The sequence below is a fragment of the Argiope bruennichi genome, chromosome X2, assembly GCF_947563725.1.
Source record: "Argiope bruennichi chromosome X2, qqArgBrue1.1, whole genome shotgun sequence".
Taxonomy (NCBI): Eukaryota; Metazoa; Arthropoda; class Arachnida; order Araneae; family Araneidae; genus Argiope; species Argiope bruennichi.
The window spans coordinates 124101506-124118191 of NC_079163.1; the positions used below are offsets into that span (position 1 = coordinate 124101506).

At 27.8% G+C, this 16686-nt stretch overlaps 1 protein-coding gene across 1 annotated transcript in view; it reads right to left on the reverse strand.

Annotated features, from left to right (window-relative positions):
- Window positions 1-605: 605 nt before the first annotated feature.
- Window positions 606-16686, reverse strand: part of LOC129960771 (uncharacterized) — a 302659-nt gene continuing 286578 nt past the window's right edge. Inside the window, exons 4-5 of the mRNA XM_056074400.1 lie at window positions 2888-3103; window positions 606-1559 (exon numbers count right to left, since the gene is read on the reverse strand). Coding sequence (XP_055930375.1) covers window positions 1480-1559; window positions 2888-3103 — 296 coding nt within the window. The 3' untranslated portion in view covers window positions 606-1479. The remainder of the gene's footprint in view (window positions 1560-2887; window positions 3104-16686) is intronic.

Below are 16686 nucleotides of genomic sequence, written 5' to 3' on the forward strand. Positions count from 1 at the left end.
CGAATATAAGTGTGCTTGCCAACTATATCTTTGCACAACCGATTAAATTGCGGATTGATCATTAATATTATTTTTGCGATCGTTTTACATTAATCAAAGACTAGAATTTATAATATAATTGACGCTGTTTATATTCATTTATTTAGCAGATGTAATTTATGAAAAAAATTATTTCTATTATTTAAGGAATGAGCATTGAAGATGAAAAAGGACCGCAAAAGATCACAGAACAATAAATATTATCAGTACAAATATTTTACTACTATTTAGAATAGAAATAACTACGAAACTAAATTTCACAACTCCTCATTATTATTGCAATATATCCTTACTATTATAGGAATAATACATATCCATGATACGATTATATTAATTGATCATTTTTCAAGAATTATTATTAACTCCATCCTTGAAACAAAAATTAAACATCCCTTAATGAGAGAATTAAAGAAATTCCACTAATATTCATACATCAGAAATCATTTAAGCCATACGGCACTTTAAAAATTAAAAAAAAAACAATTAATGCTGTTTGCAACTCCTCAGAAGTTACTTAAAGAATATTTATTTTTTAATCAATATAAAAGAATATTTATGGAGCTAAATACAGTTATAATATAAATGAGTTTTCGAATACATTTACTGAATCTGAAATTTATATACAAATAAGAAATTCATTTTGAAGGCTCAAAACTTAACCACCTGTAATCTGGTGAAAAAATTATTCTTAGCTCATCTACAAACATCTTAAATCATTAACTTACTTTCGGTTATCAGTCATCAATAGATAAAGAATATACATGATTAAAAAAATAATTCAACGAATAGTTGACCTGCAATTTTATCCAAGAAGTAGATGTATTAGTTTGCAAATTGCTCAGTTATTTGAATGCTAGCAGTATAAATCAAAGTGAATCATTGTTATGATTTTTTCATTAGATCAAACAGGCAATATACCAATGAATAACACGATTTCTATACCAAAAAAAAAAAAATCGCAATTTCAACGTAGCTTTCACTTTATGCAAGATCGCATTCTTAGAAGAGTACGTTTTTATACTCACATTTTACTTCACACCTACCTGCATAAGAATTGTAATAAATCTAAAGAAATATTCAACAAAACATATAAATACAATCAACAATAACATTACGTTCTATTAATATATTAACAATAACAACAATTTTTGTAAATCATAAAATGCTGTGGGCACCTTTTGAAATAACAAATTTTAAAGTACAATCCCTTGTGTGAGTGAAGTGATTAACAAAAAAGATGCAGTAAAAACCACTTGGTCCAAAAGATTTCTTTCTTCATACATACACTCAATTTTTACCAATGCGAACTCTAATTAAGTACTAAGCTAGAAGTCCATTGAAAGTTGTTTCAGTTCGAAATGCTCTCATTTCTCACATCAAGTGAAAGCCTTTTCCGGAGTCTTTGATCGCCCAGGAAAATTTCGATTGTTCCCTAAAGCTTCAGAAAAAATGAGTGCCTATCACAATAGCAAGACTGATCCATGTTACTAAAAAACACAGTTTCATACATGGAGCTATATCTGAAAAGAAAAGTAAAAATTATTGGTGTTTACTTTTTAGGCTTTTTAATTGTAGCAAAAAAGTAAGAAAACAAGGTAACTGAAAGAGTAAACAGAATTTTGCAAAGACGATTTCAGCATCTGTTATTCGAAGAATTTCTTTCGATTTTGATTCTTTAAAGCAATTATCTATTTTTGAAAACAGAAGGATTTAGAAATAAATAAAAAAAGAACTCATTTTCTCAGTAAATGATTATGTGCAGTTTAACAATTTTCTGAGTTCTATTCTTACTTGAGGATCAAATCACAAGAGTAAAGATAATAAAGAAAAAAATTCATTGCTTTTGTTTTTAAGTGTAGTGATGTATATTGTTTCATTTTCTCCACCGTATTATTATACTTTCTTTTATAAGGCTAGGCATATTGAAATTTACAAAATAATTAAATTTTTTCAGTAAAAAATGTGACGTTCCTTAGTTACTGCAATATATATATAGTTTTTATAAATAGCATATAAAAAAGTATATGTTAGTATCTTATAAATACTTGGAAAAGATTGTCTGCCAAGGTCATTTTTAACCACTGAATTTTAAAAAAGAAAAAAGAAAAATTGTTACCTACAAAAGAAAAGTATAGAATATCTTAGAAAATCCTGTGACAGAATTTTTTAAATTAGTAATTATAATGAATGATATTTTTAAAAAAAGCCTTAAATACATAATCTTGGAACAAAAAGCAGGAATGCTTGTTCATTTGGAATTCTTGAATTTCGTTTGGTTTGATTTTTGAAAATCTGCGCAATTGATTATTACAAGTATTCCTCATATCTGGTTTATTTTAATTTATTTATATTTACTTCCAGTTTTGAAGCAATATGAGGCCTATTTTGAACGAAGGATGACGAGGGCTACATCAAATCCAAAATCCCCTCTGCAAATTTTCGCACCACACCAGCAGGAGGACATTTGGTTTCGGCGGATTTAATGTGCACCAGACTGCTTAGAAGGTAGGTCTTTGGTGAAATGGGATTTTTTAGTTTTTAGAAATTAAACACTTTAAGTGTTGGCAAATAAGTTGACTTAAATATCACATGACAAAAATTAATAATATTCATATATTCTGTATGTGACGATTGATTTATAAATTGTATGTTGAAAATTTATATAAAAATAATGTACAGATTTGTTACTGAACTGTGTGAACTGAAATTTAAATTTAGAGGATCTATTTTCATTTGGTTATATTTTGGCAAGATATTTTTTTCTTCTAATTTTCTACTGATGTGGGCATTTGGCCAATATCAATACCATGTATTTATAAATGCTTTTCAAAGTAACACCGAAACTTACTGCAGTATGGTTCTGGACTGCCGTTCCAGTCGGGAGATTCTGGTAGCCACGAACCATTTCTGCAAACAAGTATTTCCGGCCCACGCAACAGTTTCGAACTGTTGCAGCTGTATTGAACCATAGCACCTTCTCTGGGTCTGTTCCAGCAAGACTTTTCTTCCGTCATATTATAAGTCCCTGGACCCGGGTGAGGCGGGTTAGGATCACAGCCGTAATCTACAAAAATAAATAAATAAAAACGCTGAACACTAATATATTATTACACCATTTTAAATTCCACCTAAAAAGTAATATTGCCAATGCTATATCAAAATATCATATAACAAATTCGCTGGAACATTTAATAAATACAAAATAGTTACATTATTAAGTTACATAGCTTTCAAATTGTTATATTGCCTGATTTTTTGTGTTGTCACTAAGCACCATATGTTTATAGGCGTTACAACAAAATTTCGTATTTTTCTGCTGTGTTATTTTTTAATAATACGACATTTTGATATAACTATGATGATATGTGAAAACTGTCAAATCAAGCAATTTATAATTGCTGATAGTGTAGAGGTATTATTTAATCTTTATACTAGAGAAGGAAATCACAGCTGAAGTTAAGAAGTCAGAATATTTTTTTAAAAATTACTTGCAGACTGAAAGTAAAAGTATCGTACAGTTTTTCAAAAGTATTCTTGTAAGTAGGATACCCAAGTAATAAAAAAGTCTGCGTGGAAAACGGAATATATTTCTAATAGAATATACTTATAAGTAAAAGATGTAAACATTAATTAAAAAGATAACTGCATCTTTAGTTGTAAGAAATGTTTTGGAAGAGAATTATATGTATCTTAAATCGGAACTTTTAAAAGTATATATAACTTTTTATTTCAATAATCTTCACATAACACACTATGGAAAGGTTTTAAATATATTATCGGATATCAGAATGGAGTTAATGCATGAAATTGAATAAAAATTCGCTATTTATAGAAAAAATGCTCCTTTTTCTAAGAAATTTTTAAAATAATCCATAACATTACAAAATATGGGGTTTGAAATATCACAGCGCAAAAATGTGCAGCAGACATAAAAATACTGTAAGTTAATGGAAATGTTGATCAAATACATAGTATACTTTAATGAAGGAGTATTTCGGTATTTTCTTTCATGTAAAATAGTTAAACACTAATTTAACTTTCGGTTTGCTTTCATGATTGCGCACTTTTATGGTGTTATGCTTGCCGAGTAATTTTCGATACAAAAATTGTTTTCTGATTTGTAGTTCACTTCATGTGTATCTTATTTTTAAAAAAAATATTTTATTATATTTTAGTTATCAAATATAAATTATTATTAAAAATATCAAGGAGTCCTTTAATAAATTTTCTCTGGGTTTCGCAATCAGAGGGCATCATATGTATGGAATCAACTGTAATTAAAATTAATTGATTATAAAATGGTAACGTATGAAAAAGACATTTAAAAAATAATTCCATTTTTACAAACATGAAGCAAATGAAATTAAATCAAAATGACTAATTACAAGCCTATTTTGACAGTTTTATCATTATTCTGAATTTTCAATGAGAATATAACTGAATATTTTAAAAGGGATTTATGCATTTAAAAATTTGGGGTTCTTAAAATTTTTGTGATGTTCGTTGAATTTTAATGAAGATTGCAAAAATAAAAATAGAAATGCCTTTTCATGTTTCATGAAAAATGTCACTGAATGTATGAAAATGTGGAATAAACAAAGAATTTTTAGAGTGAAATGATAAAATTAGGTAAGAAAAAATTCCGATTAGAGATATCTTACTTTTATGAAGGAAAATGCAATGCTGCACATGTTGATTTAATATAGGTTTCGTAAGTTGTATATTTATTTTGATATTAGTATAGTTCTGTAGAATTTATTGGTGGAACATGAAAAAAAGCATAATTTATTGAGTGTATTTGAATTTAAGCGTCACTTCAATTGAATGATATTATATTTTTTTTATTCTTCTCAAAATATTTCAAATTTATTCTGGAATAATAATATCTTTGAAACATCAAAACAATGAAATAACAGAAACTAAGTTTCGAATAGCAAGGAAAAGGCGTTTTTTTTTTTTTTAATAAAATAGAAATGTTTTACATATATGATAAACTGAAGCTATAAAACATATTCTTATACTAGCGATAGCATACTGTTTTCGGGATATAGATTTTATTTCCTTTAAAAGTGATTCTTCTTTATTGATGTAAACAGCTGAGAGGAATAAGCAGAGGATGAAGTTTATAATTCTTTTTAAAATCAAGACCTTTATAATTCCTTCTAAAAATCAATAACTGAAGTCGTGTTTTCTTTTGCTTTATCTAGATGTGGTGCCGTCACTTCTGGTCACAAGTGTCAAAATCGCGCAAAACTGTCTCCGAACAATACTGTGATGACTGATGCTGGCGTTTAAATTTTTTTCTTATCATGCGATATTGTAGAAGAAACTTTTTATAACTCCTTTGTCACCCCAGTAAGAAGTTGAAATAAAAAAGTTGTGAGTGCATTTGAATTTTTCGTGTTGAAGTATTTATAGAATATATTTGCACGTCTTTTCGAATGCGAATTATGCGAAGAGGAAATACTGAAACTGTCAAAAATTTAAAATTTAAAATTCAGGTGGAATTCCACCTTCTGACATTAGTTCGAGAAGCATGATTTTGCAATTAAGTCTCATTATGAAATGTGAAATTTGGTCCTCAAACCAAATATGTAGATTTAGATTTTAATTAAGTGTTGAACGAAATCCATTCAAAGGAAGTTTTTTGGCTGGGTAACTTAAACAATTAGATATATAGTATTTAACGCACTGTTTAAACATGTAATATATAGATTCATATCAAATTTCGAATCAAATCCGTCACCTGGTTAACCACCTCTCAATCTTATATTCGCATGCTTGTAAATGCGATTACTTACAAATGCTACAGCTTAGTTAAAATTTGGCATGTGATCTTGAAAAAATGTGGTTATCTATCACATTTTATTCCATTTGATAAACGAAAAAACATTTAAGTTAGATACTCTATTTTCTTCATTATAACATGAAACACAAAATGTTTCTGCGCGGGTCTCTGAAAATAAAAGCTTGAGAACTCATGGCGTTCACGGTTTTGCACAAGATTCACAATTTTTATGCGGCTACAGAGAATATAATAATTGTTTTAATATGTATGTGACTATTCCCGCTGGGTGTTAGAAGAGATTATGGGTATATAACAGTGATTGCACGATTAGACGACGTTAAATACTAAATGCAAAAGGACACATACAAAATAACTATAATTAAAATGTAATTACTTAATAAAAGAAATGAATAGATGAATGTGTAATAAGATGACCAAAGAAATGTCTGCTCCGACAATCACATTCCACTTTCCTGCAATTGACTCTGGGCTTAGTTAATCATCATTTAAAATTGTGTTAATCTCTATTCTAAAATATTTATCAATCATCCTTGATAATGTGTTACTGGGTTTAAAACTGGTCTGTTAAAGAACATCAGATGAAAAGTAACTAGCAAATAAGCGAAAATTATTGCTTTCATCTTAATAACATGTTCATAAAAAAAAAAGGTTTAGCTCTTATCTACTCAGCGAAAATCAAAGTAGACAAAGCTATTCCAGAGACATTTAACTGTATTCAAAAACTGATTGTTAGCTTCTCCGGAAAATATTTCTGATTATCATTAATTAATTTCTTTAGAGTTTTCTGTCATTTCACATGAATGCATAACATAAAGTTCCTAAAGTTTTATAAATAACATTTCTATTGTAGATATGCTGCATGCTGACAGAAGTCATTCAACCACCATTATGTTATTAATCCACATCATTAATTTTGAAAGATAATTTTCCAAGGTAATTATCCAAAGCCAAGATAATTTTCTGTGTAGGCATTTTTTTCACTTCATTAAAACCTATTTTGCGAATTATTTTGTAAATTTTATGTTAGTTTGCAAAAATATATGCAACAAAAGAATTTAGAAAAAAAGGAACAAAGATCTGAAACATTTTTTTTCTTTTACAAAATCGAACAAAGCCAACAGTCTAAAAGTGTATTTCATTTTCATAAGTTATTCCTTACTTACTCAAACAATTAATCTTTTAAATAAAAATTAGCCAAGGATTTTTTTTAATATTCGGAGATTTTGCATCATTAAATCGGAGGCTGTTTTCCTAAAGCTTCTTGATGCAGAAACCAAATATTCATTTTTAGTTTAAAAAAAATTGCTTTAATGGCATCGGGGAAAGTTAAATTACTGCGTAAAATGAATACGATGTCTTTTTTTTTTCCAAGTAAAAGAATTTCAGAGGTATGCGCTAAAACAGCCAACCGGATAACAGAAGTCGTGGCAGTCGATGTTAGATCACTTGTCGGAATTCGTTCAATAAGCGCCCAGAAAAGTATTTAGATGAAAGTGTACGAAACATATTGCAAGAAAGATTCATTGTTATGGATATCTTCAATAAAATATTTATGGCAAAAAATTTATCACGCAAAACATTAATATAAAATTATACAATAATGCTTTTTGTAAAACAAGGTTTTTACATATCGTTAATGCCAATTCAACAACTAAGTTTTCTAAACAATTTTATATCGCAAGTCAACACTAGCTTTTTTTTAATTAAATAATTCATTTTAGTAAATTTTTAATACAATAAAATATAAGGATAATCAAAAAATAAGTTTCGTTATTCAGATGGCTTTAAAATCCATTTTATATATCCAAATGAGATAAAAGTTGAATTAAAGGTGATTTAATTGATGTGGTTGACTTATATTAAATTAAAACTTTTAGCAGCCAGCTTCAAAACTAAATTATGATATAACACAAATATTATTTATTCGCATATATTGAAAATGTGAAACATGATTTGCGTTACAGAGCATGCCTATTAGCCTTATTATTTGGATTAAAAGAAGGCGAAAACTGATTGAGCATTAAATCTGTGCGTGTCATGCCTCGTAGCAAGAAAACGCTCTACTGGTAAAAATTTTCTACCTGAACAACAGCAACGGCTTTAAGGATACTTTTTTATATTATTTAACATTTATAAAGTATATTAAATGTTTTATGTGTATGATTACAATCCTCATATCAGCGTATTTTATACTATTTTTTTTATTTAATAAGTGTCAAGTGTTTGGTTTGAGTCATCTGTAGTTCAAAGTTTACTTCAGTTTGATCAATATTGCGCATTCTGGAACTCTGAAGTGGAAAACTTATTTCTTACTAATCCTGTTTAAGAATATTGAGGATGTGCCAAATCTGTTCAATGCTATATTAAATAAGTACCCTGATATCATTTTAATGAATAATTGTACAGAGGTTTATTCGTATTATATAGTATTGAAGTGCAGTAATCAAAACTTTTGAAAATATATTCAATAGCAAACTCAGTAAGTATTATTTTAGTTTTCATTTGCCTACAGAAGAAGTACAGAAGAAAATTAGTTCTTTGCAGTATTTGTCCTGAGGAAATCATTTATCTCAAATGTGTGCAAAGATTATACATTTAATTTACGTTCTTATGGCACGCTTTAATTAACGAAACAAATGTCTAATCAAAAGTAGACACAAAAGTAGTAATCAAAGTAGTAAAAAAAAGTAATAAAAAGAATGTTACGCCAAAACAATAGAAGCAATTGTACGTCGTTCTCTTTACGTTACGTCATTTTTTTCTCACAATATGCACAATAAATTCTAAAAGTGAAATCATCCACATATTCTATTTGGCTAACGGTCATTTTCTACTGAAATTGTAAAAATTAACCAATAGCGTAACAAGATGCTATACTCAGCGATTGAATGTTAAAGACTAATTCAATTTATTCATGACGTAAAAACATTACACTTTGACGCTACGTCGTTTTCTTCTCGCAATATGCAGAATGAACTCTTAAAATAAAATGTGAATCTTTTTCTTTTTAATCAAAGATAATTTGTCTGCTGACAGGACAAGATCAAACAACTGCATAGCTCATATTGATGCGATATCTAACGATTAAAAGCTAAGGATGAATTCAATAAAATCATACCGAAAAAAAATGACTGAAAATATAATTTTGTTACAAAATAAAGTTTCTGAACATTAACTATTCATTCCGTATGTCAAATTATTTCAGAAAGTTTTCTCAAACCTAACTGATATAGCTTTCGAGAAAGAAAAATTCCTATGAGTATAAAACACTTTTTCCTCGTTTGCTATAAAGCTAACATGAAACAACTGCGTTGCAAAAGTTGATACGATTTTTAGCGATGAAATTATAAGGACTAATTCAATTAATTCATGACGAAAGATGCTTAAAGATTGTAGGTATAGTTTCGAAACAAAATCTTAATTGTAAATATTCGTTTCAAAATATTAATTCTACCTGTCATAACATAATCATTTTAGAAAATATTTCCAAACTCAACTGATATTGCGAACAAGAAAGAAAAATTCCTGAGGGTATAAAATACTTTTCATGCATTTGAAGTTTTTCTTTTACGATGAAAAAATCAATGGGGTCTGTGATCGTAAATCACAATTCAGAAGAAAAGCGAAGAACAGTGTTATCGACACATTCATCAACTCATCATATTTGAAAAAAAGACGGTAAGGTATTTTCATTCTTCTTAAATGCTGAGCTCTGTAAGCAGTTTCATTTCAATAGCAATCAGTAAATTAAAACATTAAAAGAAGATCGGTGAACTATAATGTATAGCTCTCTAGTTTTCAGAGATCCTCCATTAATAATAAAAGTCGAAAGACTAATTTTGAGATTTTATTTTCTTTTATTGAATATTCCAAAAAAAATCAAGATAAAGTAAATAACACAAGTAAAATAATTCTGAAACAAAATCCGAATGAAAAGTAGTAGAAAAATATTTATTTATAGAGCGCTGAATGCTGCTACATCTAAAAAGCCTATGAAGCTGTCCAAACGAGAAATTTATATTAATTTTGAATGATAAAATTATACTGTCCTTTAATAAGTGGGAATAAAGTGGGAATAAAAATGAATCCGGTCATAAGTTCTTATCAATGGCAGGATTGAAACCAAGGATTTTCATTGAGAGAGACCTGACTTTCACATAAAAAAATTTTACTCGTTACAAGAAAATTCCAGGAAATTAATGTTCCGGAAGAACATGAATTAATATGTACAATTATTATGTGTATATTATAATTATAAATGAGCAAATATAGCTTTTCAAAATTTAACTGTGAACCAAAAGGAATCCTCAAAAGAGATTAGTATAAGTACTGAATGAAAAAGACATTGCTTGAACGTATTATCTTTCCATTATTGAGAGATATTCAAATCTAGTGAAAAATTGAGACATTCTGTCTTGATAAAACGTGTTATAGTAACTTAACAAATTCAGTTAATGTATATTTATATATTCCCTTATTTTTGGAAAATTTCTCAAAAATATTTCCTTATTTTTTTGTAAAATATTATTGAAACGTCCAGTGAGTTCTACAAATTTTGCTCCTTATTTCTAATTTCAATTATAGTAATCAGTTTTCACAATTTTAAATAAATCGCTGTTTGAACTTTATAAACTATTCTTTAACAATTTAAAATAAAAATTTAAATTTCCTTGTTTGTGAAACTTTTATTGTTCGAAAAAGAAAGTTCATTTTGATTACCGTATAAATATTCTTTAATTTAAATAAAAACCTCTATCGCTATACATTTTTTCCCTAGTTTAAATTGTATTCTGATGTAATAAATTTATTTAGACATAATAAAATTAATACAAAAACATTTATCTACAAAATGATACCTAATTTTTCTCCAATTACCTTTCATACAGGGAAGCCAATTAATTTATCAGTCATTAAAACAAAACTTACATTTTTTTTATTTCTTGGGAAAGAATAACCACTTATTAAACGTGAAAAGTGTTTAAAGTAAATTGTGATATCGCTTAGTTATTTTGAAGAATATTTACTCCTAAACACATTATTGTTTCTCTGAAGTTATGGATTTTAGGATAAGTATTTTTCTGCCTTCACGGAAAAATTAATTTAAGTATACTGTTGACAAATTGTCCTAAAATTTCAATGCAAAAATAAATGAAATACTACTACTGATAATAGTTCGAATGTTTTCTTATGTGTAATTGCGAATTTCTTTTCTTTTTCTAGAATAAAATGAGTATTCAGAAAGAATTATGACACCAGATAGATCTTTTTAATTAATTTAAATTTGTTGCATTCTCATAATGCAAGCATATTTTCCTTGGGCCTAAAATCCCTTTATTGTATCACAACACTGACTGATTTGTTCCATCTCATGCCTTGACATCACAGGGTGGCACTGCGAGTATTTGTCACAACATCAAACTATTTAATAGATTTGGGATATTTTCAACAACGTTAATCATCGAAATTTTAGTTGCAAATAAATTAATTTTTTGCTAAGTTAAAACTATAATCGCTTTCAAATTTAGTATACTTTGGAAGAATAAAATGCTTTTAGAAATAAATCAGCATAACTGCTTTCAGAAACAAATCAGCATAATATTATTTGTCTGTAAAGTATTTATTAATTATTAGCAAACTGAAAATATATTGTATTGTGGCAAACTTCCAGTTCGTAACGAATATTCGCTAAGTTAAGAAAAAACATTTACTCCAAAGTATCCATAAAATATTATAACAAATTCATTAATTATATTGAAGTATTTGCATTTCTGTATTCTTAAAATAGATATTTAAAAAATTATGAATGTCATCTAATTTGAGGATATCAAAAATACTTACTATTTCCTATTATAAATATCATTTTAATATTATATCATTCCTCAGAAATAAATAAAAGTACGTTTAACATATGCATAGCGTTTATTAAAATTATAGTATGCAATTTTATACTAATAGAGTGAAAATAAGTTTACTAATATATCTACATACAGAAACTTGACAATAAAGGGAAATGTTTTGAGAAAAATGCAAAAAGCTAAATATTTTTGCCGTAAGTGCTCCTCTTAATTATAAATTTCTATAATCGTGAAGAGTTCTTTATCTTTTGAGGCTTAAAAAACGATTTTTAAGGGCACTAAACGAGCCAGTTCGCTTAAAACAGTCTGGAAATTGATTGAAACTTATTTCTTCTCCAAATAAAAATTATAAGTATTTATAAAAGAGCTGTACAATTTTATTTCTTTTATCCTATATATAATCCAGAGACGTCCTTGTCTTGGAGATAATTCATAAAGGAACATAGGCCGATAAAGCATTAAATAAAAAGGCCACATTAATCTGATACAAAAATTATTTTGAAAATTGTCTTTATATTAAAGAACATTGGTAAATTGTTTTCAAATGTAAATGAAAATTTTATTCAGTCATGACTCATAATAATGATTTGAAAAGAAAAAAAAAACAAAAAACATAACGATTAAAAAAAATAAAGAAATTTTGTTTTATTCTCTTCTTTTCTGTAAATATTGATTTAGTACATACATTTATTCAATAATAGTAAGTGATACAACTCATTTATATGAAAAGTTTGAAAGATGTTATTTCACTTGAAAATGAAATAGACTTTTTGTGTCAAACCTAATGAGAGACTGAATAAATTTCTAACGACAGTACTTTATCCACTTTTCTGATTATTATGATCACTCAAGAGACTCAATATCTTTGTGAATGGAGCTTCGATTTCTTTTTTCTATTCGCATGCGGAAAAAGATCGTAATAATAGTCAAATTAACCACACTGCGATTGTCCTTAAACAATACAGAGAAGTCCAAGGAATCTAGAGCGCCTTTAAAATCTTTTACAGGCTCTGATTTATTTAACTAAAAAACGAAAGAAAAAGTTTCCTAGCAATACAAAGCAAGAGTTTAATCTTCCGCAGTATGAAAGCCACTTAGGCCCCAAATGGGAACACGCAAGGGTGATACCTTAATATCTTTGCCGCAATTGGTGACAAAGACTCATAAGCATAAAGAACTACTTGACATTTTTCATGCTCCTTTATTCCAACGATGTGAAACTTTTTCTTCGTATACCATAATTTGTCAAACCCTTTTTAACGAGAGTCAAGATAACTTTCGAAAAATCACGTTTCCATCCTTCTTTAAAAAGGATAAGAGGGATATTGTTTACGGGAGCGTTGCTGTAATTTAATACCCCTTTTGTTAGAAACAATAGAGAAAGAGATTCATCGTGGTAAAGATTTGTCGAGATTCATTTTTTTGTTGACACAAGACTATGCTCTAGTAAACTCCTGTTATTAAAAGAAGTCTTGGCTCATGGAAACAAAGAAAAAAAGAATTTCTTGTTGTTCACAAAACTTTCAGGTTCCTGCGAGATTCTCCTAGAAACCGTCGGTAGCAGCAAAGGATGACAATGTCTCTTAAGAATAAGTCAATTGGAAATCGTATTATTACTTTTGGTAACACTATTTTTAGGTACAGACACCTTCTCCAGGAATTAAATGTATCCTTTTCCTATCGAATGGTAATGTATTAAATTTCGTCAGATTGTTTTTATTACCTAAAATCAGTAGATTAATGTTATATATACAAAGGGGAAATTTGTAATGATTTCATAGGTGTCATGTTCCATTTAAAACAGTAACAATTCATCAGCTTTTAAATGTTCAATTATATGATTATATATATATTTCTTCTCTTATTAATAAATAAATGTTCTTGTTTATAAAAAAAAACTTTTATGTAGTTTATGATACAATGAAAACTATTCGCATATCAATCAATTCTATTTTAATATTAATATTTTACATACTATGACATCGAAAGTGAACATTTTCAAAACATTGATTCATTTAAGAGTTTAATTTTACCTATAACTTTCATTATTTGTAATATATGAATAATAGTCAAATACTAAAAAAACTGCTTGTTAGCAATGCAAGTTACTGAATGTTATTAATCAAATATAATAAGTTGAATCAAATGTAATGTGTCCGCTGCGTTTAGCTAAAAGACTAGTATCTGTTAGGTGATGGGGTTTCTGATTTCTACAGACTCAAAACAAAACAAAATATATTTATGACTCTTTCACTATATGTAAGTGCATCTCAAAGAGAATAGATCATAAAAACCATATAAAAGATTCACATAAGCTTTCAGTCTGTTGCACTTTTATCTTCTTAACCGTATGCGTCGAATATATATTTCTATAAATAGAATATATATATTCCTATAAGTAGAATATATGAATGCGAATTCCTATAAATGGAATAACAGTTGGATATAAGTGGAATAGGCCCTATAAGTTTAATAACAGTGGAATAACAATGTGGTGACAAACGGAAGTCACATCGAATTATATTAAAATTGTTACTATACTTTCGTCAATATTTTTCATCTATTTGAAAAATTTAATGTTTAAGGTTAATAAGGTTTAATGGTTTCGAAGCTTTTCTAAAACGTAGTGTACACATATTACATAACTTCGACACTATTCCTTTTGAGCTAAATACCTTATGTTAATCAGTAATACAGTACACTGCAACAACGCATACGCATTTAGAGCAATATCAGATGAAGGAATAGCGGCGGAGTCATCAGATGTTGAGATGGGCATTTCAGAATGGGAACATGCAGAAGGCAAACATGAGAATCATTTCAAATTTCACCTAGCTCCTACAAATTGTTTGCAAAGCAAAGACATTTAGATCTTATAGCATTTCATAACATTTGTCATGAAAAATAGTTTAATAAATTTAGACAAAAATTATATAAAAAATATTTCCCGAAATTATGTTTTATATTTGATAAATTAAACGTATTATTAAAAGAATTACTGTAGTATAAGAAATTACGAAACTTTCAAAAGCGAAAGTACCTTTTGCACGCTAAACACGATTTTTAAATTTATGTGTTTCAATCTGTCAAATATCTTAACTATTTCTTTCAATTTTAGAAAATTCAAGACAAATTAAATAAGCTCATGGTTGCATTTCCTTGTTCATAACTTTAAACGCTTTCATAATTACCCTCAATATTTAATTCTTTCAAGTTCGAAAGTATGTTGCTCTCATCACCGTTTCATATCAGTTGAGAACTACATCATTATTAATTCGCCCGTGAAATATTTGCATAAAGCATTTAATCTTCGAAATAGTTGAAAGACGATACTTTATTTTCTTCATCGATGTGTAAAGAAATCAGAAATTTCTCAAGCGTGAATCTGAATAACTCGTAAGCAGAGGTGTAGGGGATTTTACGAGAATAGTTTCAATACAAATAACTGATCTTTATTTTTTGCTGAAATTTATAGATTAAACATAGTAACATGACTTATATACAGCATTTTCTTATTATTTATTTTATAGATTGTGAAGCTGCTTGCCAGAATAAATTAGAAAATTATTTGCTCAGTTGCCTCCTTTCCTTCTTTATTTATTTTTTTTGTAGTTTACAATCAAAAACTTTCAAAATAATGGAAATTCTAAGTTTAAAACACGAATGTTGGTTATACTAGATTTGAAATCTTTAAACAAGAGCAGATTGTCAAACTGCTTGACTTACATTTTTATCTTATTGTTTTGATTGACATTATGGTGTGATTTTCAAATATTAATTTTGCTTAAAATTAAAGTCTTAATGTTTATTTAAGTCAAATAAATATGCAAGGAAAATACAGAAATGTCTCTCTAAATATATATAATTGATAATATTGGTAAGTATATAGATAATAATTGGTAAGATCTGATAATTTTGTAGAACCATTTGAATGGTAATGTACCTGATATGTTAGTGACGAAGGGGGTGAGGATCAATGAGAATAATGTATAGAACATTGCACGAAAGTAATAAATCAGAAACTATTGCAATTTAGGTAATTGTTGAACCTATCATTCATTCACAGACTTCATCCTTTTTAATTTTTTTCTTTAATTAATCAGTAGTTAAACAATATTAACTAGATAAAAAACAATGTTAACGAAACAGACATGGTGTTATTTAAAACATATTGCGTCACAAATGTAATAAAAATATAACATATTAAAGAAACTTCGAAATGATGGCGAATGAAAATTTAAATTGCTTTTCAATCTATGTTCCTTGTTTGTCCTTGAAAGTATTAATTTTCTTTAATATCTTGCATATTTTGAATCTAAATGAAAAAAAAAACTGATCTCTTCTCTTTGCGAAAAAATAAATAGAATTTCCAACCCGAACAATTTTCTTTCAAAAATAAAATGGAAATCATATATGCAACTAATTTTTATTTCCTCTCATTCTAAGCGTCTGACAGAATTCTCTTTCTAAGCATCTTTCTGTGCCTACATAATTAACAAATATGATCACATAAGGACATAATATCAAACATATTTGATAAACATATGACAAAAAAAAAAGAACAGGAGTATTTGCATAAACAGAGATTTTTATGAATATCTTGCATCTAGAGTTTCAGATTTTCTGTGAAAGATGCACCAAAGTATTTCAATAAAACATAAAAAACTTGGAAAAAAATGTCTGCGTTTAATTTCATATGATCCAAAATCACTGATTCATTCTACCCCAAAAGAGAATTAATGTATAGTTACATTCAAATATGTTTATATACTTTATTAGATGGATAGTATTTGTCATTTCAAAGATGCTCCTAATTTTTAGGTACTTCTGAATTATTTCACTACAAGTAAAAACCCCTTTCCCGGTTTCTTATTATTTTAATTGCACAGAACATCAAATGAATTAAAGGTGGAATGACATTAATTCCTGCTAGGACTATGAAACTAAATTTCCCCAACATATTGGTATATTTGTGGGAAGTAA